Genomic DNA, 27,243 nt, shown 5'->3' with positions numbered 1-27,243 from the left:
TGTGGACTGCGATTGATGTGATTAATGTGATTACGAGGCGCAGTGTAAGCGTAACGGCGCTTGGTGTATGTGGTAACGCGAGGAAGGTAGGTTAGTAGTATATTGTGAGCAAAATCATACCGTGTTGAGGTGGTACCGTATTGAGGTGGAGGTGGGATGAGGTGGTACCGTATTGAGGTGGAGGTGGTACCGTATTGAGGTGGTGTGAGGTGGGAGTGAATTATCATATACCTGATGTGAAACAAAAGAATTGATAAATTATACGTATAATATACGTATAAATTATGCGAATGGCGTCAAGCCGGGACGAAGTCGCGGGTTGAGTGGAGTTCCCGGAGGGACTCCACGCCGAACCACGGAGTGGTGAGGAGGGCTCACCCCACGGTAGTGTTCAACTGGCGTTAGCCAGTTGGGGAACGAGTGACGAAGTCACGAAGTGGACGCGTAAATTTTCAAATCGATAAAATAAATGAATAAAATAAAATTCAAAGCAAAATACCTGTTTCGATTTTCTGTTCAAACTTCTGTCCGAATGGCTTGACTGGACGACCGTATACGGATCCATATAAATTATGCGAATGGCGTCAAGCCGGGACGAAGTCGCGGGTTGAGTGGAGTTCCCGGAGGGACTCCAAGCAGGATACATGGTTGCCAGAGGGACTTGCACAACAAATATCACCTACAGTAAACATCTTTTAAGCAACATCCGCATCCAACAAGATGATGCAGGTCTCAATTTCTATGGGCCGGCTGTCAGTCACTCAGCGTTTTGTTGAAGTACGAAGAGTAAGGAGCTGAGTTCGCCTCGCAAATCCGTGGTTGCCAGAGAGACTTTCACAACAAACATCACTTCTTGCGCATGTTGGCCCCAAAGTCCGCGTCTAAAAAGATTGTTGATTGTCGTTGCCAAGGTATTTCCCCAATCCGCATTCAACAAGATGATGCAGGTCTCAATTTCTATGGGCCGGCTGTCAGTCACTCAGCGTTTTGTTGAAGTACGAAGAGTAAGGAGCTGAGTTCGCCTCGCAAATCCGTGGTTGCCAGAGAGACTTTCACAACAAACATCACTTCTTGCGCATCTTGGCCCCAAAGTCCGCGTCTAAAAAGATTGTTGATTGTCGTTGCCAGGTATTTCCCCAAACATGGTCCTCCTCTGGTGAGGATATAACATGGATGTAACGCACGATCCAGTTCAAATCCGATCTCCGAGAGTCATCTGTCATCCCTTCCGAGTCAACTTTTTTGCAGCCTTGTTCTACCAACGTTAATAACTATAGTTATGTCTCAGCCGTGGGAGAGTCCCGACTACACCAATAGTCAGCTGGAGGAGATTCAGCGCATCGCCGACGAGATGTATGCAAAGGTAGACATAAAAACAATTTCGATTTTAACTCCATGGGAGAGTCCCGACTACACCAATAGTCAGCTGGAGGAGATTCAGCGCATCGCCGACGAGATGTATGCAAAGGTAGACATAAAAACAATTTCGATTTTAACTTTATTAGCTTTCTTGCTATATTTTGAAAGAAAAAAAAAATAATAATAATAAATAAATAAAATAAAATATCCCCCCCATGGGTGTTGTATTGTAATTGTAAACTAAATGTAATGTTTGGTTCTGTTCGAACAGGATGGTGAATTCGTGTACAATCCTGATGATTTTCCTCCTCTGAGACCGATTTGCGCAGCTCCTGAATTAGACAACGGAGTCGAAGAGGTATGTAAACATTTTCCCAATTCCCCCACTTGTTTATTCGTGCATATACATGCGATAACTTGTCCACGCTTATTCATGACGTCATGCCTGTTATTATTGTCCAGCGATAAAGCGCTTAAGACAAGTCTGGACATGCCGACACTCCGTCGTTGTCTTTTTGATCGTTTATTTGTCGGTACACGAATGAAAACCTACGGCCGCTCATACACTGTCGGTTAAGCACTGGCATGTGTCCCTCACAACCCGTTTGATCTTAGTCGCAATCACATCTGCTCTATCTACCACGTAATATCCTTTTAATATTTCATTGTATCTTGTACTGTTTGTTTTATAGACTCCTTTTGAAGTTCCGTCGAAGCGCAAGAAGATGAAGAGAGTTCTAGGTGTGCACGAATGTTTAGTCTGCAATAAAACATTCACTCGCAGAGATGCCCTGCGACGACACAAGACCACCCACACCACAGTCAAATCTGTATCCTGCCCAGAGTGCGGTGCATCATTCCGGCGCACCGACAACATGAAACGCCATAGGTGTTCTCAACACCAGCAGCGCACCGATCCTGCAAGGCCAACATCATCAGCTACTACTGCACCGCACAATCGCAGCGGTACTTCAAGACCAGAACCCCCAGTCCAGCCTACAGATGGTGCTCATCATCAGCCGGACGACCAGCCTGGATGCAGCCATTGGCCCGACCCAGCCACGCTCGCCCCTGCTCATCCCATCGCCAATAGCAATCAGCAGAGTATGACAGCTCCTCCGCCCGCCACAGCCCCAGCCCCAGCCCCCACCAGTGACAATCCTCGCAAATGCCCCGGTTGCGGTAAAGCTTTTCCTCTCATTGAATCGATGCATCGCCACTACGCCAGAGTACACACCGGCCAGAGACCGACTCAGCCCTCCCCACAACCCATCGATGATCGATTTGAGGAAGATCCTTTGGTTTACCCAGAGGGTGACGAGGATGACTTGGGCCTAACTGACATTATTCGGGACAACTGGGAGAGTATTCGTGCCTTCCAGGTTACGGGTCATCCAGTAGAGGACATTTACAACATTCGTGTCGTGCAGTCATCTAAAAACCACAGAAACACTGCCCAGAAAATACTCAGTAATCTGACAGACCACGAGCAGTTGATCAACGTCTCGTTTGGAGCTATTGTGCGCCATGATGAGACGGGGGAGCTCCGTTTCTTCGATGCAGACTCAGTCAGATTTTTTCCAACACCGGTGTCTTTTGACAGTCACTTCCTGGAACAGTTTGAGGATGAAGTCATTGCCGACTTTGTTCGTGGACATTTTAAAGACTGGTCGCTGGTTGCCCTCACCAATATTCGCCTGTTTGTGCGTCATGCCCCCGACCCCCTTCGAGATGACCCCGAGGAGTTCCCCGCAGAAATGGAAGTAGACGACGACGAAGTCGGCCGTGTGTACAGAAACAATTGGGCCGCTATCCGGACCCATCATCGAATCGGTCGGGTGATTCAGGACATTTATAATATACGAATGGATCGCCCTGAGGCTTCATTCATGCGGATCATGAATGGAATATTTAAGAAACTGACATGCCGAGTGAAGGTCAACCTTTCATGTGGATTCATCTTGCGGCACAACGAAACTGGTGAGCTGCGGTATTTCCACCCGTCTCATAACAATGCGAAACTGTTTTCTATTCCATTTACCATCGGCAGCCAGGGAGATATGGACAGTTTGATCGAGGCTCTGGAAGCATTGGATGTTGTGGAATATGCCCGGCAGCAACGCCCAGACACAAAATGGACGGTCGTGGTGCTGACCAATCTTGCCGTCTATGTGAACAAAATGCCGCAGTTCTACATTGGAGCTCCACCGCAAAGCCTACCTGACTTTGTCAAGAACAATAGAGGTCTCCATAATCTTACACACAATCCAAACAATTGGCAAAGATACAACGATAATCTTTGCTTTTTCCGGTGTCTGGCGCTGAACCGAGGGGCGCCTCTGAGGGGGTTGGAGAGGACAACCCAGGATCTTGCCGAAACTTTCCAGCGATCTACGGGGAGACAAATCAGCCGGGGTGTTACAATGGAAGACCTAAGTGAAGCCGAGCGAATCTTCGAAGTCACAATTCAGGTCTACAGCTTGACGCAGGTGGACAATGGTGACGACCGCCAACAGACCAGGGTACACCTCATCCGCCGCTCTCATCGACGATATGCCGCCAACCTCCACCTGCATCTGTTCCAAGAACATTTTTCGTACATTTTTGACTTAAATAAATTCAGTCAAACGTACGAGTGTGAAAAATGCAGAATGATTTTCAACAGATCATCCAACCTTCAACGTCATGTACCCACATGTAATGTTAATGTAAAACACAGATTCCCCGGCGGTGTGTACAACCTACCGGATACAATTTTTGATAAGCTGGAGGAAGCAGGCATCGACGTCGAAGAGAACTTAAAATATTACCCCTACAGGGCGACCTACGACTACGAATGCTACTTCGACAACGTGGATCAAAATGGCGGCCAGGAAAAACTTACATGGTGCAATCGCCACGAATTGCTTAGTGTCAGTGTCGCCAGCAATGTCCCGAACTTTGACTCCGCGAGATGTTTTGTGAGTGATGGTGACCCCGCAAGTCTGGTGGGGCGTATGGTGAACTATCTCCACGAAATAAGCGAGGCGGCATTCATCAATTTGACCGAGAAGTTCGAGGATGTTTTCAGCCGTATCCAAGAACTGGTCGAGCTCCAACAGAACCAAGAGGGTAAACAACCGCGGGCACGAGATGACACCGCACCAACCAAGAAAGTAGCTGCGGAGAAATTGCGGGAGGAACTGGAGCACTATCTTGGTGAACTTCCCGTGATCGGCTTCAATTCAAGTAAATACGACTTGAATGTCATCAAAAAACACCTCTACCTAAGACTGAAGGAGGCCGGCGACCCTGTGGAGATGGTCATCAAACGAGGTGGGAGTTACATGGCCCTGAAAACCAAGAAGTTGAAGTTCCTTGACATCTCTAATTATCTGGCACCCGGGTACTCCTACGAAAAGTTTCTAAAAGCATATGACTGTGCACACGATAAGGGTTTCTTTCCGTATGAGTACATGACAAACCTGAACAAGCTTCACGAAACTGCACTGCCACCCCACGAAGCGTTTTTCAGCACACTGAAGGAGACAAACATCACCGAGGAGGACTACCGTTACTGTCAGCAAGTTTGGCGGGACGAAGGAATGACCACACTGCGAGACTTGCTAGTATGGTACAACAACCTTGACGTGCTCCCGTTTCTGGACGCCATCCAGAAGATGTTCAACTTTTACAAAGAACGGCGTATGGACATGTTCAAGACAGCCATATCTGTACCCGGCCTCTCTTTGCAGTATCTGTTTTTGACACTCGCAGATAACATATCCTTTTCCCTCATCGACGAGCCCAACAAGGACTTGTATTACCTGCTGAAAAAGAACATTGTCGGGGGCCCGTCCATAGTGTTCCACCGCTACCATGAGAGGGGGAAGACACAGATTCGAGGAGGACCGCAGCAGTGTGCCAATATCGTCGGGTTTGATGCAAACGCCTTGTATCTGTGGTCCTTGATGCAACCAATGCCGGTCGGGACTTTTATCAGGCGACGAGAAGAAGACAACTTCAAGCCAGTGCCGAGCCACAAGTGGGGAGCCAAGGCATCAGAATGGTTGGAGTGGGTGGCACACACTGATGGTCTCTTCATTCGCCATCAACTCAACCGCGGTGAAAAGCGAGTGGGGTCGAGGGCAATTCCAGTAGACGGCTTCTGTAAAGAGAACAATACCGTTTACCAGTTCCATGGCTGTTTCTGGCACGGGCATCGCTGTCATCTGAATCCCCAAGAATTCAACCCTGTGAAGAACCTGCCGCGTGCTGAACTGAGGCGACAGACTGAGGAGATATCCACCTACATCCGGGCCCAGGGTCATAGTCTGGTCGAGATGTGGGAATGTGAATGGACTCGCTTGCAACAGGAAGATGCCAACGCCGCTGACTTTGTCCGTTCCAGAAGACTGCCTCACCAGCATAAGACACTCAACCAGCGTGGCATCCTGGATGCAGTCGTCAACGAAGAGCTCTTCGGCCTGGTGGAGTGCGATATCGAGGTACCCGCCCAACTTCGCGAGACGTTTGCAGAAATGCCGCCCATCTTCAAGAACGTCGAGATTAGCCGCGAGGACATTGGGGACCATATGCGGGAGTATGCAGAGAGGGAAGGTCTGATGAAGTCACCTCGCCGCAGCCTCATCGGTAGTATGTTTGGTCGCCGTATTCTACTAGCCTCTCCGCTGTTACGGTGGTACATACAACATGGTCTTCACGTTACACATATCTACCAGTTCATTCAGTATGGGCAGGCAGCGTGTTTTCAACCCTTCGGGGAGGCGGTCAGCAACGCCAGGAGGGACGGTGACGTCGACCCGTCTAAAGGAATCATCGCAGACACCATGAAGCTCCTGGGGAATTCCGCCTATGGCAAGACGGTGACCAACCAGGAGAAACACCTGCAAGTTCAAGTTGCACACAGCGATGAAGCAGCATCTCGTCTCATCAACCTGCCCAATTTCCGTGCCCTCCATACACTGGACGAGAAACTATATGAGGTGGAGCTCAACAAAAAAGCCATCCGCCTGGGTCTCCCGTTGCAAATTGGTTTCTTCGTCTACCAATATGCCAAACTGCGTATGCTCCAATTTTACTTTGACTTTCTCCTGAAGTTCATTGATCCCGCAGATTTTCAGCTCTGCGAAATGGACACTGATTCTGCGTACATGGCCATTTCGGCGCAGAGATTGGAGGACATCATCAAGCCACATCTGCGGGACCAGTTTCAGCGTGAGAAGTCATCCTGGTTTCCCCGCAACGACACCCCTACCCATCGTGCCTTCGACAAGCGCACACCTGGCCTCTTCAAAGTCGAATGGGAGGGGGACGGCATCGTCGCCCTTTGCAGCAAAACGTATTACTGCTTCGGTGACCAAGATAAGGTAAGCTGCAAGGGGATCAACAAAAGGACCAACAACATCAGCAAGCGGCGATACTTGGATACACTTCAGACACAGCAAGCCGGGGAAGGGGTCAACCGCGGCTTCCGGATGCGGGAGGACGGCATGCACACCTACCAGCAGGTGAAGACTGCGTTCACTTACCTCTATCCCAAGAGGAAGGTGGCACCGGATGGAGTAACAACAACATACTTGGACCTCTAGGACATTGGAACTCTAAAAGGGCCACAACCAAAATGAAACCAACAAAACAAATGAAAACACACGCAAAACTGTAAAAATACGCAAGTGCAATGGAAACTCCGCAAGTATACAATCATTGAAATAACCTTGAACGCTATAATATCAGGTGGATGTTTCCCTCGATTTACAGTTTCCAAAGTTGGATGTTTGCCATCATTTCTAAATTCTTGTCGATTCAAGACAAATTTCCAAAGGTGCTTATTTGCGTTAAATTTGTAATTTTCTAAATTCTTGTCGTTTCAAAACAAATTTCCAAAGGTGCTTATTTGCGTTGAATTTTGCCTTTTTGTAATTCTTGTTGTTTCTGTTTGAATTTTAATTTGTAATATCTAAGTTCTCCTTGTTTCTGTTTAAGTCTTAATTTGATTTGATTTTCCTCAGCGTAAAGAAAGACAGTCTTTTTTAAGAATAAAATATGATCGAAACAAGAAGAAAAGAAAATTTCTTTCTTTAAGTAGTTTGAAACTTTAGGAAAAAACAATAATAACAATAATTATAAAATAGATTAAGGTTAAATCAAAAAAAAAAAATAAATAAAAATAAAATGATGTAAAAAAAAAAAAATAGAAGCAACATTGGGACAGGGGCGGCAATAAAAAATTAAAAAAAAAAGGGGAGGGGGGGAATGAAGATTGAAAGGGGAGGGGGGGGAATGAAGATTGGATACCTTTAAAATCTACCGCATTACTTTAAAAGGGTTCATTTGTTCAGATGGACGCGAGACTTAAACATCCCTTTACTTCCGTCATTGCTGGTCCTACGGGGAGCGGGAAAACCCAGTTTGTGAAACGACTCATACTTGCTGATGGAAATACACTCATCAAACCGGCTCTTGACAATATTATCTGGTGTTACGGGGAATATCAAGATGCTTATGACCATCTGGCTAGTCTGGTGCCTCAAATTCGATTTGTGGAGGGCTTTCCCGATGATCTACTTCATTCCCTGGACCGAAGTCAAAGAAACTTGGTTGTAATCGATGATCTCATGTCAGAAAGCGGCAACAACGCAAAGGTCACCGAGCTTTTTACCAAGGGAAGCCATCACAGAAACCTGTCGGTTATTCTCATTTTACAAAATTTATTTTACAAGGGAAAAGAAATGCGAACTATAAGTTTAAACGCTCATTACATGGTCCTTTTTAAGAATCCAAGAGATGCATCGCAGATTACACATTTAGCGAGACAGATGTACCCGAGTAAACCCAAATACATGATGGAGGCTTATCGAGATGCAACTGCCGCACCCTATGGCTCCAAACGAGACGTTGATCAACTGCTCGTGGTCTGTCAGATTACTGAGTATTTTCTGGGCAGTGTTTCTGTGGTTTTTAGATGACTGCACGACACGAATGTTGTAAATGTCCTCTACTGGATGACCCGTAACCTGGAAGGCACGAATACTCTCCCAGTTGTCCCGAATAATGTCAGTTAGGCCCAAGTCATCCTCGTCACCCTCTGGGTAAACCAAAGGATCTTCCTCAAATCGATCATCGATGGGTTGTGGGGAGGGCTGAGTCGGTCTCTGGCCGGTGTGTACTCTGGCGTAGTGGCGATGCATCGATTCAATGAGAGGAAAAGCTTTACCGCAACCGGGGCATTTGCGAGGATTGTCACTGGTGGGGGCTGGGGCTGGGGCTGTGGCGGGCGGAGGAGCTGTCATACTCTGCTGATTGCTATTGGCGATGGGATGAGCAGGGGCGAGCGTGGCTGGGTCGGGCCAATGGCTGCATCCAGGCTGGTCGTCCGGCTGATGATGAGCACCATCTGTAGGCTGGACTGGGGGTTCTGGTCTTGAAGTACCGCTGCGATTGTGCGGTGCAGTAGTAGCTGATGATGTTGGCCTTGCAGGATCGGTGCGCTGCTGGTGTTGAGAACACCTATGGCGTTTCATGTTGTCGGTGCGCCGGAATGATGCACCGCACTCTGGGCAGGATACAGATTTGACTGTGGTGTGGGTGGTCTTGTGTCGTCGCAGGGCATCTCTGCGAGTGAATGTTTTATTGCAGACTAAACATTCGTGCACACCTAGAACTCTCTTCATCTTCTTGCGCTTCGACGGAACTTCAAAAGGAGTCTATAAAACAAACAGTACAAGATACAATGAAATATTAAAAGGATATTACGTGGTAGATAGAGCAGATGTGATTGCGACTAAGATCAAACGGGTTGTGAGGGACACATGCCAGTGCTTAACCGACAGTGTAGGTTTTCATTCGTGTACCGACAAATAAACGATCAAAAAGACAACGACGGAGTGTCGGCATGTCCAGACTTGTCTTAAGCGCTTTATCGCTGGACAATAATAACAGGCATGACGTCATGAATAAGCGTGGACAAGTTATCGCATGTATATGCACGAATAAACAAGTGGGGGAATTGGGAAAATGTTTACATACCTCTTCGACTCCGTTGTCTAATTCAGGAGCTGCGCAAATCGGTCTCAGAGGAGGAAAATCATCAGGATTGTACACGAATTCACCATCCTGTTCGAACAGAACCAAACATTACATTTAGTTTACAATTACAATACAACACCCATGGGGGGGATATTTTATTTTATTTATTTATTATTATTATTTTTTTTTTCTTTCAAAATATAGCAAGAAAGCTAATAAAGTTAAAATCGAAATTGTTTTTATGTCTACCTTTGCATACATCTCGTCGGCGATGCGCTGAATCTCCTCCAGCTGACTATTGGTGTAGTCGGGACTCTCCCATGGAGTTAAAATCGAAATTGTTTTTATGTCTACCTTTGCATACATCTCGTCGGCGATGCGCTGAATCTCCTCCAGCTGACTATTGGTGTAGTCGGGACTCTCCCACGGCTGAGACATAACTATAGTTATTAACGTTGGTAGAACAAGGCTGCAAAAAAGTTGACTCGGAAGGGATGACAGATGACTCTCGGAGATCGGATTTGAACTGGATCGTGCGTTACATCCATGTTATATCCTCACCAGAGGAGGACCATGTTTGGGGAAATACCTGGCAACGACAATCAACAATCTTTTTAGACGCGGACTTTGGGGCCAAGATGCGCAAGAAGTGATGTTTGTTGTGAAAGTCTCTCTGGCAACCACGGATTTGCGAGGCGAACTCAGCTCCTTACTCTTCGTACTTCAACAAAACGCTGAGTGACTGACAGCCGGCCCATAGAAATTGAGACCTGCATCATCTTGTTGAATGCGGATTGGGGAAATACCTTGGCAACGACAATCAACAATCTTTTTAGACGCGGACTTTGGGGCCAACATGCGCAAGAAGTGATGTTTGTTGTGAAAGTCTCTCTGGCAACCACGGATTTGCGAGGCGAACTCAGCTCCTTACTCTTCGTACTTCAACAAAACGCTGAGTGACTGACAGCCGGCCCATAGAAATTGAGACCTGCATCATCTTGTTGGATGCGGATGTTGCTTAAAAGATGTTTACTGTAGGTGATATTTGTTGTGCAAGTCCCTCTGGCAACCATGTATCCTGCTTGGAGTCCCTCCGGGAACTCCACTCAACCCGCGACTTCGTCCCGGCTTGACGCCATTCGCATAATTTATATGGATCCGTATACGGTCGTCCAGTCAAGCCATTCGGACAGAAGTTTGAACAGAAAATCGAAACAGGTATTTTGCTTTGAATTTTATTTTATTCATTTATTTTATCGATTTGAAAATTTACGCGTCCACTTCGTGACTTCGTCACTCGTTCCCCAACTGGCTAACGCCAGTTGAACACTACCGTGGGGTGAGCCCTCCTCACCACTCCGTGGTTCGGCGTGGAGTCCCTCCGGGAACTCCACTCAACCCGCGACTTCGTCCCGGCTTGACGCCATTCGCATAATTTATACGTATATTATACGTATAATTTATCAATTCTTTTGTTTCACATCAGGTATATGATAATTCACTCCCACCTCACACCACCTCAATACGGTACCACCTCCACCTCAATACGGTACCACCTCATCCCACCTCCACCTCAATACGGTACCACCTCAATACGGTACCACCTCATCCCACCTCCACCTCAATACGGTACCACCTCAACACGGTATGATTTTGCTCACAATATACTACTTAGGTTTGGCCTCAGACTCACGGCCCTGATCCTGCGATAATGTCACGACCTTCAAGCGCAGAGCAGTCTGGGGAACAAGCCCATATAAAAAGAGGTCAGGTAAAAGGTCAATGCTTTTGGCGTATCCCATTGCTTTGTAAGCGATTGAGATTTGCATATGCACAGTATACTACAACACTTCGTGTATTTCTCGAAATAGTTCACACATTTCACGTTGAAATGGTAAGTCAACATTTTCATGGTGCCTGCAGTGGCGTGAATTTGTGGCAGAATTTCCTTTGGGATGGGGATTTATGGGGGTTAACCTGCCCATCCATGGCAATTTGAATACGGGGGAAGGTGGTTGACACGATATAGCACTGCATAACGGGCAATGCTCATGATACAGATGTACATCAGTAATATTTATTGCATCCATGCAGAATTTTACATCGGATTGGCGTTTATGCTTTTTCGTTATCATTGTTTTCCCTTTTTCAGTGATTCCCATACGTTTAATAATGCTCTTCAATTTTTTGCTTTCCACAGAAAAGGGTGGAGGGGGATGATTCATTAGCCCATATCCCAACCCCCCCCCAAATGTAGAGGGATATAATCGTGCATAATTCCCGAGTTTCACATATTTCCGAATATTTCTGAAATTCCTGTTGATTTCTTCATTGCAAAATGATGGATGCATTGGGACATTAGGCATTTGAATTCTCTGTTACATGGCATGTATATCAGTACATGCAGGGGCCTGAAATGGGTTTTTTCCTTCTGACTAACGCCATTGTGCAAGAATACTGACAAACATGAGATACGGGACACCGTACATAGTAGGTATAGTGGCCGGATTGCGTGCTTAATCGAGGTTCAGCGCGTTGTTTTCCGGAGGATCATTCGGGGTAATTTGTGATCCCACGGCATTTTTACAATACGACAAGCCACAATCAAGAGGGATCACAGAGATATTTCTATAAATTCCGAATTTAGGACTGTTATTTTTCAGTTCGGGGTATTTCTTTCATAAAAACTCCAACCTGCCGGCCTGTTTTGGATAGAGGCGGGCGGCTACAGACATTCAGAGCGCATAGTTTTACGACTGCGTGTATTTTGGGGATAAGGCGAATAAAACAATCACACGGCTAACCCCTATAAATTGAAACGAAAAGGAAAATTCTGGTCATAATCTTGAATTTCTGGTGAAAAAAAGAGGCCAACCTCTTCCCTGCGATTCAACAGGCGGCACTTTCTCGGTCTGATTTTGCACTGTTTTCTATGGGTGCATATTTGGTGAAGTGCAACCTTCAGATCAGCGCGATCACCGTAGAAACGGGGCATTATGCCGCTGATGCGTGTTGCCAAGCACTGAAATGAAATCTTAAAGCTGGTGTATGTATCCAATGTTGGATATGTTATGTATCCAACCACATTGGGTGGTTGCACCAACTACAGGTTGTTAATGATTGGATGTTACACGGCAGTGGACAACACTGAAACGATCGCGGAGAAATCCGATCCTGCAAAGGGAACGTGTCTGTCTTGGTTGGTAAAGTGACTTGTTTGACAACTACACTGAACTGAATTCATGCCATTTTAGGCGCACATTTTGTGCTTTTTAACTGCTCTCTAATTTATGAAAACTATTTGACTTTTCATTTTGGTTATTAAGATCGACGTATTGAAAAGTGCACTGATTTTGTTTTTTAAGTTGTGCGTGCGTTTGCAGACAACTGTGGGCGCTTTTGCTGTGACATCATTCGGGAGGGTCTTGTTGAGTGAGTTTTTTCTGTGCAGATTGTGAAACCAAACTTTGTACTGAAGGAAAATGCCCGGGAAAGTTTGCTCGTTGACCTATCCTCATGTTCTTGTACATAATAGTCCCCTGAAAAATCGACTTCGGAACAGCAAAACAAAATTCCTTCACTTTCGTTTGTGCACAAATTGATGTGTAACTGAGCTGTCATACCTGGAACGGCATCACAGATCTGGCCGTGAATATGAAAATTTGTATTATTAGCTTAGACACTATAAAGACCGAACTATCCTAGAAAAAAGAAAACAAGATCCATTGAGGTATTGTTCAGTTTTGTATTAAATTGCATTTCACGGACCCGTCAGTAACAATGAAACAATAATTACATGTAGGCTTGATCAGTTAGGAGGATTTTCAGATAGCTCCTTGCGTAGATATCTTCCATTTAATTCGGAAGTGGAGAGTTGCACAACTTTAACATACACAAAGTGAACTGAAACGGAAATAAGTCCTCAGGTGCTGAAATAATCCGCAGTAATTCTCCAATTTAAAATGTGAACTGCTACGAAACCAAGTACATGAACATTAAATCGTTACAAAGCACAGGCTCAGAAAAATGATGGTTGAGGGACCTTTGGTGCAAAAATTACTTTCACCTGATGTTGTAAGTAGAAAGCATCAACTATGAGGTAAAGACCAATCCTGCATAGAACAATACGGACTTGAACTTTTCAGCCTCAATACCAAGAGATGACATCCGAGTGTTGATATCACGGTTTAACTCAATTGATTGGCCTGTACGCAGATCGTGGTTTCTCTTTCGGTACATGTTTCTGCTTGTGATGAGTTTCTCCCGAGGTTGTGCATTTCTTCCCTGACACAACACTGCTTGGAGACATCATGACCTTGGATCATATCAGATGCGAATGATCATGTTGTCCTTGTGAACCTTGGGGATTAAGTGATTACAATCGGATAAAGACATAGCTCTGCACGCCATATCAATCTTTACATTGTCTCTATAAGCATGTTCGTTTTTCATAAGTAAGGGCAAAGAAACCATTTAAAAAATTATCGGCAGTTCAAATGTGCTGCCTGTTAAAAGGAGCAATTATTGTATTCCTTTTAGCGGTTTCCATCGTTCTGAAGATCTCAAATTGCTTTTTATGCAATTATTGCCTGCTTGTCAAGTAAGACCAGTCCGCAGCCGCTATATATATACAGCCGCATGGCATGCGCCCCTGCTGTTCCCTCTTCCCGTCAGAAGCCAAAATGAGGCTCGGTAGTGTTTACAATTGACATGAATGTGTTCATGTGCTAGTACGCAGTGTTCCCACTTGGTTTGCTTTGGTTTGGCGTGTTGGGTTCGGTTTGGTTGGGTTGGATTGGCTAGGTTTGTTCGGTGTCGTTTCGTGTCGTCTTTGCGTTTCCTTTAAATTCGTTTCGTGTTGCTAGCTAATTAAAGTCCTGGTACACCGGTAGGAAGGATATTCATAAATAAATAGTCATCACCCGTGCAGGGATGTAGAGTGTATGTAATTAGCTTTCATGGGCATGATAACAATTGTGCCAATCGCTGATTTGTGTTTTGTGTAAGAGTAAATGTGTAAATAAAGTACACCATTTTCGCCTTTACTTTGAGTCCAATGTTCCATATATTTCATTGTTGAAACAGAACACTAACACAGGTCCTTAAGGTTTAAGCCGTAGGACTCTCTAGCTGCTTAAAAATGTCCTTGTCATTGAAACGTCGCTCTGGAGCACGGCAGCCGACCATAAAACCCGATTTTGTTATTCCGGGGAGATTGGGATGACAAGAAGAAAAACCATCATCCGCAAAAATGCCCGCTGAGCTTCCGACTGCATCCAAGGCCATTTTGTTGCCGTCTTGCGGCCACTGTCTAGCATCAATTTACGGACTGGACGTATAATAATTGACAAGGCAATGAATCTCCGACTTACCCGTCTGTGGAAGCATCTTGTCTACAAACCACATTGATTCATACCTATCATCGTCGTGCTCATTATTTAATTCACTTCGCGTTGCAGAGTGTTATATTTTTTCATGTCTCTCATTTGTTTAAGTATAAATTTTTGTATTTCGCTAAACTGAAGTACAGTCTATTCCATTTAATGTTCATTTGACAATTGACAAATTTAATGCCCTTGTTATTAGGCTTTCTTATGTTTGTAAGGCAGCAGGAAGAACATTTCTATTGATCTTGGACCAAGTCATTGGAATCTGTAAACAAACTGCATGTGCTGATCGCCGAAGCTCATGCTATGGAATTAACATTCTTTGGACATATTTCCCATTCGGTGTTTGATTGTATTCTTGTCCATTGGTTTTGCAACGCTTTTGAGACATACCCGCTTTTATTTTCTGCATTTTAAGCCAGCAAAGCGAGTCAGCCTTTTTGAAGCAGGGTGGCCACAATCGGCCTTGAGCATCAGCATCCTTGCATCGGTTAAAAAGAACCACGTTCGTGGGGAGTGTTGTTGGTAGCAACGAATACATTTCGGTGTCGGTCGTGAACCAGCGAAACGCAGTCCCCACCATTTGAGCCTCTGTTGTTCGGAAACTTGCGCCTTATCTTGGTATCACTTAAGGGAGATAGGAGGGCTTTATAAAAAAGGGGGTAAATTTGGAGTAATCTTATTTTATCCGCCATGCCTTATTTAGGCTAATGTTGTCATTCCTGGCATGCATCTATTTTAATTTTTTTTTCATGCATGGAATTTGCACGTATTGTAAATTACTCAGCTGTGGCAGTTGTTAAAAGGGACGAAATTAAAGCAAATCACAATGAATTTAAAGGAAATTCACATAATCTGCTGTAATAATCTGCTTTTCCTTTCAAGGTGGTAATTCATTTCACAGATGAGTATCTAATTTGGTAACAGACTTGTGGCCCTGTTTAGGTTTACCTTGCAAAAGTGGAGGTGACGTTGGTGCTTCAATCAGGCTAAATTCTAGTAGAAAACATTATCAGTTCCATGACGTGGCTCAGAATTGTTCTAAAATTGTGTACATTAGGCCAACGTAACTTCTGCAAGACCCAACTGCAAATCATCCATGTAGCTAGACAATGTTATTAACTGAACTTATTCCCCACCGAGCTGAATAGCAAATTCTGATATTTGCTGATAAACATCAATTGATTCTTGACCTTCTTTATTTGTATAAATCGTTTAAATTGAAAAAGAAGTTTGTTATTGCTTGTATTTAAAACATGCATTTAAAACTGCCTTTGAGTTCAGTGAGTGCTGAATCCTTTAACAAATATGAACCGTGGGGTTTCAAATATAAATGGAATCTGACTGGTATACAAGTGAGGCGCTTCTTTAAGTGAACGGTCGAGAGTAGACACTGTCCAATTGCGTTTTCTCTCATTACATTTCTTTTCAAATTTGTTCTCAACCTTTCCCAGGAGCCATGCCTGGCGCCTCATTCTGTCACAAATTTCATGAAAGTTGGGCATATCCGGACGAAATAATCTGAAACAAGGCTTAATGTTACAGTGGAATATGCGCTCACAGACAGTGTGTTGGTGTTAGTTTTTGAGTATGATAAAGAAAGACAAATACTGCGTCTGAATCCATTAAAACTTCATAGATACTCTTGGATGACTTGCATGCCAAATATTAAGGAAATTATGATTGGACAGATGAGATTGAAAGAAGCAGGATCCCTTTTCATCCCGTTTTGTGGCTAGCAACAAGACTGTCTCAGAATTAAACTTAGTCTTTGACCAATTCATGACCAATGGTTCCTTTTGTAATTTCTAATTCCCCTCCAGATACATTTAATAGAGACTATGAATTTAGTTTAACTTGAAATGTGTCCAGCTGCAAGAGGTAAAAGTCCGTCGCGTGCAGGAAAACATGTTTATCGTAACCTTTGGTTGGACTTCAGTGATCAAATTGATGAAAGGTCTAGCCCCAGAAGCAGTTCTGACTTGGATATAATATAAAAGAAATACCAATAAGCTTGAGCCCAGAGATGCTGTGGAATCGGCACTGTAGATGTCTTGAATCACAGACTGTGGTTTTATTAGTGTTTTCTCACTGAGAAGAGAAAAGCTTCGGCGAGAATCTCCCTGCAGTGCACCGTTTTATGAGCGGGGCCCCTTCACCCCACAGCGGCTAACTAGGTTATCACATGCATTATTGGCAGCACGTTTCCCCAGAGAATATGGCAATCAAGAGGATACTAACTGGAACGACGTTAGCAGCGTCTTGCCCGAAGATGGGACTGGCATTTGTCCTAATCATACTCCCAATTTCGCATCCCTTCAATTTTTCTCGATGCAATTTGCACTGGCCGTAAAGTGTAGAGTACTTCTGGCGAAGTTTTGATAGAAATGAGATTTTCTTTTGAGAGACGAGACTGGTGAGCACGGAGCATATGAAAGATGTGTCTAGCAGCGTAAATATGGAATAACAAGAAAGAAAAATTATTTTCTAGAAAATTTAACGATTGTGCGGTAAAGTGCGCTGTTGCAACATCAGGTGGCATGTCTGTCTGCAAAATGAAACCACTTTTACGTATTATCCCTTGGCATTTATATTGCCTTTTTTCTCTTCACATCTGCAGCTATGTTTACCCACCGAAATAATGATACAACCGAAAAACCCCCGGAGTATGGAGACGTATTGTTGGTAACTTACGAGGACGGACATTGGAGCGCTCCATATTACGACTGCGGAGGGGGGAATATCTGGATGATCACTTACACTGTGCCCTTTCTTGGATCCTACGAAAACGGCAGCTATTATTTCAAGTAAGTTTATTGAGATTGTCTCGTCCCTATCATATTTGAGACTTAGTTTCAGCGACATCCACGAGAGGCTGTGAGCTGTTCACAACTCTAACCTGGATTCAGTACAGTCGAAGTTTATTCCTTAACATATAATCATATTGTAAGTGGATAACCGCCTGGGCAGTTCAATTTGGTATCACTGGTCTAGTATTGCGATTTTTGTCGGGTTTCATTGTTACCATGTCGATCGAGGGTTACAGCAGGTGCAGGAAAAGTGCATTCATGCAGTGCGTTTACACCTCAGGAACTGATGCGTATTATCTGGAGCAATATCTCCTCCATAATGGGCCTTTCTCTATTCACACGTGACATTTACCACCTTGGCCTTGGCTGTCTGAATACTATGAATATTGGGCTTTATCAATTGAATTTAAATTCTGACAGCTCTGAGTAAAATGCTCTCCAGGAGCAGACAATGGCAATACGCAGCTGGCTGAACTGACTGTCGGTCCGGAGAACCGAAGCTTAACACCCACAGAATGTCGATATTCCCAGGAGAGAAATAAACGCCATAGCGCGGTGCAAAAGGTACTACTACGTTGCCAAGGTGTTGCGCGTCTCATGTTTAAAAACTGATCCATCTGAAAGGTGGGAAATTGACAAAAAATTCATTGTAAGATCGATATATCTGAGCTAAAGCGTCTCTGACACCTACAAAGTGATGTTTTAATGCAACGTATAGTTCGTCTTGTCTGTATCTGCGAGGCGATTCTCATTTAATACGCAAGTGGAAGATACATTATTAGGAATACCACCGAGTCACTCCTGGTGTGTACATGCATGAAATAAGACTACACCCCACTCCATGGCTTCAGCATCCACGTGATTCCGCGAAAGTGCAATTGTCTGTGTATTTACACACTGTTCTTCTGAAATGTAATTTTGTTTAATTTGCAAAGAACAAATGATAAACTTGAAATACAGTGTTGATGGTTACAATTGCACTGTTCTTACAGTTCATATAAAGCCAGGCTGATTTTATAAACATGGATATCTGTATATGCACATGCCGTTTCAAAGGATTGTATTGTGGGGCAGGCGAGTTCCGGATAGCCTTTCGTCAAGGCTTTCGTGGCAAAGCGACTGGACCGGAGGCCAGACGAGTGGCGCAGCCATGAGGCCTTTTCCAACTTGACTTTGACGTTTTTGTGGTGAATTATTTATAAGCTTTCTGAGATGCATTATTTATAAATTGCATGTAAATAGTTGAAGCAGATGAGTCTCCGAAATAAACGGCATCAACTCCAAAGCTTACGCAATGTTTCCATCTGGTTTTTCATGAGAGCAATAAGCGGTGAGATGACAACTATGATGCTTGTTGGTGGGGGATGGTGCTGACGTTGGAGCAAGTAGCAGTTCATCAAGGCCGAATGGTCAAAGCAAAACGGCAGTACTTGAAATATGGATCTCTTACGCTCTAAAAGCTCCCGGGTCAAATATGACCCGAAAGGGGGTCATAGTTTGACCCAGAAAAGGGTCACGCCGAATAGGATCCCATTTTGGGCCAATCTGATCTGGGATTTTTGTACCATATCCCGTGAGTAGAGACGAAAGCGTCACGCCCGCGTACAGATGTTTCAATAGCCTAACGCTGCAACGGTTTAAACTCGGCAAGGTAAAATTTTCCAGCAGCATATTCTAGAGAACTGTCCAAATACTGCTCAGACAACTGACCTGCACTCACGGCCGCCGACACACTTGACACACTCGCCATCTTTCGTATACTTTCAATTTGCGTAATAGGTTAATGTGTGCTGACCCCCTCGCTTATGATTGGTTGGGATTTTTGCTACCCCAACGGAGTACCAAAAATCGAAAACATGAAGAAAACATAAGAAATTCCTGACAACTTGGAAAAGGCCTCATGGCTGCGCCACTCGTGCATGAGGTCTCCTGTCCAGCCGCTTTACCATTACACATAAGCACAGCAGCGAAGGCCTTGACGAACGGCTAAGTTCCGGACAGGGTGAAATCCAGTCGCTCGGCGGAGAGACGTACGCGTGTTCTAAACTTGTAAACTTGAGACAGCGTACTCCCTGAACATAACATCTAGGGAAGGCCACGAGGATTTTACTCGTTACATTATTCTACATAAATCTCCAGAATTATATCATGGAATTTGGACATCACTTGCAACGCCTCATCTAAATTATTGCACTCACTATACGATATACATTGATTGCTGAATGGTTGCTCTATGGCATTTTACTTCGTCTGTCTATCACTCATGTTGTCTATGTGTAGATCTTGCGATGCATTTTGCAATATCTCCATTAACCACACCCCACTGTATCCGTCATTGAGCTTGTTTCCAAAGCATCAAGGTCTTTTTACCTTTTTAAGTTGGAGATTAAACGCTCCTTTATTTGTGCCAACTACCCCCGGACTCCTATATATTTGAGCTAGCTGCTAAACACATCGAGCATTGACCCTATCCTGAACACAGTCTTACGTACGCCGTTGCCCAACGTATCACGCCATTCAATGGCTGATCATTCACAAGAATATCATCTCCGACTGATTTCGATCCCTGGACGGCGATTAGAATTATTTCTTTTACCGGACTCTTGCCCGGGAAGCTCATTACCACGAGCCCAGCCAACTGTCCAGAAAGCGGCGGGACATTAGCCAGGGATGCTACCCTGCCTCAAAGCCAGAGTGACCCGTCTGCAGTTGGCGCAGGTAACTTCCCGCTGATCTACTGCTGATACCTTTTGCGATGCACTGGGCCACATAATTGGACTATGGTTTGGGACTATTGGATATACGTAATTGGTTTTACAGCCAGACAGTCTAGTTCATGAACGCATTTCCAATTTTTTGACTGATTTCAGAACACATCCTCCTTTGAAATCCATTCACCCTGGCCAGAGCTACCAGAATTTTCTAAACTCAATTCATGGTGTATTTAGTGATCAGTCAAGACACACGCTACCGTTCATCGTATTATGTTGTTTACATGAACTGCTCACGCGTCTTCCCACGTATATTGTTTGTCCAGACAGCAAGATACAGTCATGTAGTTTCCTTACGCACGGGTATTGATGATAGTGCTTGGGGACGTCCATATGAACGCAAAATGGGTTCTGACTTTTTTGTAGGTATGTGCGAATCCGGATGAAAATGAATTATATGTATTTTGTGTTATGTATAAGGGTGAATGCTGATGCCCACAATGTGTCCCCTGTATGTTTTCAACGTTTTGACAACACAAGGCCTACCGTATCCACTATATTTTTGCTAAGTCCATGAAAAAGGAAAATCCCAGCGGAAAAATGTTCTCGAATGACCTCATGTACCTCAGACATACAGTTTAATACAGAAAACACCACATGCAGTATTGCCAAGATTGTCATTTGAAATTCGTGGCAATTTGAAAGGAAGATAGTTGTTATCCACCACGAGCAGAAGCACCCCCTCATCGGTTGAACAAAGCCAGGTTGATCGGGAGTGTTCACTTTGCTGGTAGCGACGCGATCGTAAAGCATGCATTGCATAATCGTTCATGAACCAGCGAAAAGCAGTTCCCACCAGAGGGGCCTCAGTTGTTAGGAAAATTGCGCCCTCCTTTGGTCCAGCTTGTGGCTCATGCGCCTCAGGTATGCACCTCAACGCAAGAAAAACCTATGCCCATGCACTTAACGAGGACTGACTCAACGCAGTTCTTCAATGGCATTGTTTTGGTGTCAGAGTTCTGCAACAAAAGGAAGTGAAAGTGAAAAGAATTAAGAATATTCCAGCTTAAAATAGTGTTCACAGTTTAAGAAAAAGGAGTGTTTTCACAGAGTTTTGAGCAATGTATGTCTTTAAAGCAAAGTAAACAGTAAACTGTTATGCCCTAACTCATTTTTTCCTTTTTTTCAAAAATTGCTTTATAAATGATGAGAAAAGTTAAAAGGGACCAAAAGAATTTGCTATCTTTAAAAATTCACATCTATATTACGCTTACGTTTACAAGTTTCTCTGATGTGGCATAAACGTAACTACGAGCACTTTTTCACTTTTAATTTTACATTGACAATAAAGAGGATCACGTGTTGATCATTCATCGTCAAAATCTCACTTTAATTTTTGTGGTATCAATCGTACCTTTTTTTATCGTGCATTCATTTTATCAAATACACGGTCATTTGTGAGATAATCAAAGGTGCGTTCTTCATCACCTCAACTTTACAGGGAAGCGTAGTAGTATTAACTCCCATAACAATTTGGGTGTCTCGAAAAGTGCAGCCAAAAGCCTGGCATAGCCGACGATGACGTTGTTCCAAACACCTTTTCGTGCCATCCCAGTTAGTTGGCGCCTCCCTCCGATTATTGCTTCAGGCTGGAACAACTGCGACAACCTGTTCCTCTCCATAAATGCCTCGCCCAAGGATTGCTCCCACCTGAAGCTTATCTCTGTAAAAGGTCACGCTTTGCAGCGCGAATTGACCGAATTGGAACGCAAAGTGCACTTTTATTGCTGCCCCCTTAAAACCCGATTCCCCTACATTTACTCCGTCATCCATTTATTTACCTTGTGTTGGCATTTTTCCGTTCCCTGTTTATTTCTTGAAAGTCCGTCTCCCTGTCGCTGGTACTTTTCATCGGCACATGTTTGCTTCTACTAGGACTTGCCGATTATTGTGCCGGTAGCGTTGCGATTTGCCAAAGCAAATAGTAAGAAGTAGAAACATACCACGGGAAAAAAAAACCCGATTCCTGCCCCACTTCCCTGCAAGCTTTCTTGTATAGGTCGATTGTGTGGTCCGTTTACTGGCTTGTTTGTTGGTCGATATAAGTTGGCACTCTTGGGCAGAGGGAGGTTGGGTTGTTAATGGTAAACACGTTTGACGGCTTATTTGGTTGATATATTTTCTTGAGGACCACAGCTCAAAGATACTCGGAGTTTTTCTGTGACATATAGCTGGCAGCTGATCACGGACAGACGGTGTCTGCTGATAAGCAGCGGGATTACAGAGAATCGTGACTTCGATTACAGCTTGATCTAATTTCAAAGCGAAGAGGGCTTAAATGTTCCTACAATGAATTTTTCTTAGATACAGTTTTTTACGTGTCATCTTCTACTCTTCTTCAATGTATGAAAAATTTTTGACATCCTATGGGGTTAAGCGTATTGAAAAATGCACTTTTTGATACATTAAAAAATGTCCAAGCATTTTGGGACAAGTGAGGTCGCTATTGATGTGATGTAAATCAAGGAAGACACTGTTCAGCTTCCATGTGAATGAAGAAAAAAAAAGGAAAGTGGTTGCTAGTTGGCCTATTGACAGGTGGTTACGCAACAATGTTTTACGACAGCAAAATACAAATAATTCCAGCAGTTTCTGTGTACAAATCAGTCCAACAATGAGCTTCAGTGTCTGAGATGACATCACAGTTTTGCTTATGAATAGGGAAATTTTGATTGGCATAAAACAAAAAAGGATCCAAAACGAACCGTTTAGAATAGCAAAACCAAATTTATAAGCAAAATAGCAGAACAAATAAGGTTTACTGAAACACAAAGGTAAATTTTTTTAAGGGCGGTAGCAAAATAAGTGAATTGCATGAACCTTTTCATCCTGAAAGAGCCAGTATTTGTTAGAACATTTCCCTCAGAAGTCCCCTGTCAGATGCCCAATTTACAGGCACTCGTTAAGGGAGCATCAGTGAGGTTTCAATTCAGTATGACACATGGTCATTTGAAGTTCATGGTCTTACGCGTGTTGGTCGGTGTACATAATTGAACACGACAAGTGGAAGTGTAAAGATCTGTCTCGGAAAAGTGGGCGTTCTGCGAGAACAGTATGTTCGATTTCCATAAGTTGATGTCAAAATTACTGCAAGACAATACTTGTAAAACTCCTAAAAGCTCGATGCAGTGCGACGATGGTATCAGAAAATGATAAGGAGCAGGATTTCGGGGTAAAAACTCTTGGCCTATGGAAATCCCGATCGAAAATGCAGTCGCAAACTGTATTGTTTTACAACAGCTACGAGGTTCAATGCCTTGGTTTTTTCTCTGCGTTCTTAAAAAATATCTTTCCACGGAGCTTTTCTGTTTTAATTTTGAGGGTAACTTTGAAAATGGCCCATTCCATACCAACTCAGCCAGTCCTGCCATACCGAGCTAACTAGACTTCATACAACAAACGTCAGAGTTCCAGCCTTGATCTTGGCTTGTTACTTCGTCACATGCCTGTCGTGCTCAGTTTTGTTTTCAAACAAAACTCACTCCCTTTTCTGATTAAGTCGGAAAGGCTTTTTTCTGTTGGCCTGGTTTTTGTAGCTGTAATTTTGCAGAAGGCGACGTGCCAAGGTTGCTTGTGGGCTGCTCATTATTTTAACTTTGAAAAAAATCAATATACGTTTTAGGGGAAGAATTTTTCTTGTCGGCCCGCACGCTCTTTCTTTGTCAATTGGTGTGTAATATAGTCATGAACATTGGCCCCCAAAATAGCAGTCAGCGATGTTTCTGATGGAGATCCGTAGTCTACTAAACAGGTCATCTGGCAGTGAGCATTGTTTGATGTCTGGTGCGGATCCAGAGGGGGATTTGGGCGTCATCCACCTACTCTGATACCAATAAAGGAAATGAATAGTAAAATTTCAAAAAAGAATAAAATAACGTCTGTAGTGATGAGAATAAAAGATGTCATCCTACTACGTGTTTAAAGTTAAGCACATCTGTAAAAATGTAATGCATTAGTCCTATAGATGCTCTCCTGTCCTCAACAATCGGACCTTAGAAAGATTTTCCCTGGATCCGCCCCTTTTTCTGTTTTCCTAAATCGTAGTTTTACCTTCCATACCACAATTTCTCTGTGTATTTATTCTGTGCAGGCGAAGCGATCAAACGATGATAAAAGTCATTCATTGTAGTAGGAGTTTCACTGAGAATCTTGAACCCTTAACCTGCGTCCACATGATGTAATGTAGTTCGCTATTACTGTGCTCGCTCACTATGACATTTACTCGTTTGAAATTTGCAGATCTTAAATCTTGGATATTGAGGGCGAAATGATATTCTGACGCGTTTACGGTGCTGCAAGTCAGCGTTTATTTTTTTTGAATGGGGTGGCTATCTGTAGTCCTATAGACTGAAGTGAGCTGTTGTGACGAGGCTTAGCTACTACAGTGAAAATGGTAACCCAAGTGGACAGCAGAGGGATGCTGTTGTGGTCGGTAAAGAAGAAATGCTTGAAGAAAATTAAAATACCGATCATTTGTATTACGGCAACTGGTCAGAGTAATTTTAAACAAGAGTTTACTAATGTAGTGTCCGAGGTTTAAGAAATAGAAACTAGGAACGACTTTGTGTATCACTGCACGCAGCATGTAATTGAAGTCTCGTGGGCCAGTCTGCATGGTACCTGTGACGCGAAGGAGATGACTTTCATGCAATGTGTTTACCCACAGAAAACCTGCCAAGATGGCCCGGTGTCACTCAGATTTCCCAAAATACAAGATGGCGGTCATCTCAAATGCTTCCTCTTTCACAAACCATCTATCAATCGGCCCATAAAACCATTTTAGTCGAGATTCAAGGGCATGCAAATGGTAACTTGGCCCGCATAGACAGCAATCTTTGGGGCAGGCGTAGAAAATGCATAATACATGTAGATAAAATCTTGGAGGCAGCATAGAGTGCGGCATTTTTATATTGTATTGGAGATCGATTGAGGGAATTCAGTAGTTGAACTAGAGGGTTGGATACGTGACCGAAGTTGTACTGGAAAGGATTAAAATCGGTGCTACATCAACTTTTTATAAGTTTAATTCGCTTGTGTGATTGTCTACTATAGAAGAGTCATCAGTTTAAGTGTAGAAGTGAGGGTTGTGAATAGCCTGGAGCTTCAGTGTGACGCCTACTTCAACAAAGTTTCAATTGCATTCTTTTTCTCTTGTTTGGTTTGGTTTCTTTTTATCGATATGTAACACGTCTGGTGTTTACCCTCCTTTTCGATTTATTGCTAGAGAGCCGTTCAGTAAGATTTTTTTTTCATTTCACTGAGCCACAGTTTTTTTTGGTCTTTTTCACGACAAAATCACTAAATTTCAGGGGCTTCTTAAAGTGACATCCTAATAACAGGTCCGTCGTTTCGGGAAATATCGTTAATTAATTTATATATGCATAGTAAAATAAATGTATCGTGAAAATGGACACAACACGTCTCTTTACGACAATGTTGACGATCCAAAAGAGAAATTCATGTCAGTTTTCCTTTTATAAACGAATTATCAGTAAGAAAAAAGTGTGCACTTCGTGCCACCAGCGACTTGCTTGGAGCACGGCCGCGCCACAAAATGTAATTATGTACAAGCAGTCACGTCGAAGTGGAGAAAACCGCGTGTCTGGCATGGCACGTGTCGAAGTTTGCTTGGCAGACTTCGACACCTTGACAATTTGCACGAATAATTCCCAGGGATATGCTTTGTCCTTCCTGATGTTTTCGAAGGGATTCAGCATTTGCTGAAGAAATAAAAATGCTCGTTTTCGTCGAAGTAGGATAACTTTTCCAAACGATTGCATTTACGTCATCGAGTCTATTTTCCTACCTCAAGTCAATTCGACAAATTATGGTTAAAATGTTTAGTACACAGAGCCCTTGAAATCATAGAATTACCTGACCTTAACTCCTAGTATTTATATCAACATCCCCTTAACTATTCTGGAGATATGGTACACTCTATTGATCCAGAACCGCCAGTGTTTGCTCTGTCTCAAAATTGATTTTCTTGTATTGATTATTTGGTATTGGTAGTGAGACCGAACGAAAACGGCATTAACCCTAACAGTTTTCAATCCTCCTAATAGATAACGGTAAAGGATTGAGGACTACTAGAGTTGGCAAATATCCCAACATTAAGCAAATGACTATACAAAAATTTCTATTGTTTAACTTTCCCGTATTTCATTTAGTTTGAGTTTGTAATTAAACAATAAAAATTGGTTTATGTTTCATTTCATTTTTGAGGTTTTCGGGCTGTAAGGCACATCCGCAGTTTAAGTGACATCCACTTTTACTTGGCTGTGTTTTATGATTTTCGCCTCTTGTTGTGTTCCGAATTACATCAATTTACAGACGAACACACTAATAATGGCTGTTAAATGAAGCAGGTCGACCATTTCCTATTCGATTGAGGGCTCTGTTCCCATCCATGGAACCACATCACACTGTCATCAATTTGCTGGACAACTTCGTTATGCACCGCGTCCTTTTTTATTGTAATTTCATTTTGCCGCGCAGGAGTGTTTGGCACATGCATGTGATGTCTTCATTAGCCAGCCCTGCCAGCCAGCTATGCTGCCTTTCCGAGCGAGTCTTTCTAGTTCCCGCCTCGGGGCCTTCAAATTTACAGCTCAATACGACAGTCGAGCAATTCCGACCAGAATATTTTCATTTCGCGCCCATAAGCGCTGAAGGGGTGATTTTTCTTTTTCTTTTTTTTTCTATCTCTCTCTTCCTCTCTCTTTCTTTATTTTAACCAGTCAGGTTTTTTCTTCCGCAGGCTTCGGGATGTTTGTTGCCGTTCCGGTTTTGTTGCCTCGTGTTTTTAGTTGGTCAATCCAAACTTGTTCTGAGCTCGCTCCGGCAGTGTTTTCTCCCTAATTCTATCTGCTTTCCAACCTCCAGCGA

The 27,243-nt window shown here is 43.6% G+C and overlaps 3 protein-coding genes across 7 annotated transcripts in view; 2 read left to right on the top strand and 1 right to left on the bottom strand.

Moving 5' to 3' along the window:
- LOC110988263 (putative G protein-coupled receptor CG31760) overlaps positions 1-27,243 on the top strand; it is a 114,002-nt gene that overhangs the window by 49,171 nt on the left and 37,588 nt on the right. For all 5 annotated transcript variants that reach the window (XM_022251606.2, XM_022251607.2, XM_087137930.1 and 2 more), the window contains exon 3: positions 17,395-17,581. In XM_022251606.2, the coding sequence (XP_022107298.2) occupies positions 17,395-17,581 (187 nt within the window). The remainder of the gene's footprint in view (positions 1-17,394; positions 17,582-27,243) is intronic.
- Positions 1,081-7,457, top strand: LOC147798859 (uncharacterized). Its single transcript, XM_087137929.1, has 3 exons — positions 1,081-1,468; positions 1,631-1,717; positions 2,052-7,457. Exons 1-3 carry the CDS (start codon positions 1,280-1,282, stop codon positions 6,948-6,950), a joined length of 5,175 nt encoding a protein of 1,724 aa, XP_086994055.1. The 5' UTR covers positions 1,081-1,279; the 3' UTR covers positions 6,951-7,457.
- LOC147798858 (uncharacterized) lies at positions 7,689-10,019 on the bottom strand. The gene is made up of 4 exons (XM_087137783.1): positions 9,637-10,019; positions 9,388-9,474; positions 8,236-9,065; positions 7,689-7,746 (listed from the first exon to the last, which is right to left on the bottom strand). Exons 1-4 carry the CDS (start codon positions 9,823-9,825, stop codon positions 7,689-7,691), a joined length of 1,164 nt encoding a protein of 387 aa, XP_086993909.1. The 5' UTR covers positions 9,826-10,019.

This window comes from Acanthaster planci, linkage group LG06, assembly GCF_054643075.1.
Source record: "Acanthaster planci isolate LZ-2023a linkage group LG06, COTS_SCS, whole genome shotgun sequence".
Taxonomy (NCBI): Eukaryota; Metazoa; Echinodermata; class Asteroidea; order Valvatida; family Acanthasteridae; genus Acanthaster; species Acanthaster planci.
The sequence above is the reverse complement of the archived record's forward strand: the minus strand, read 5'-3'. Positions and strand labels throughout refer to the sequence as shown.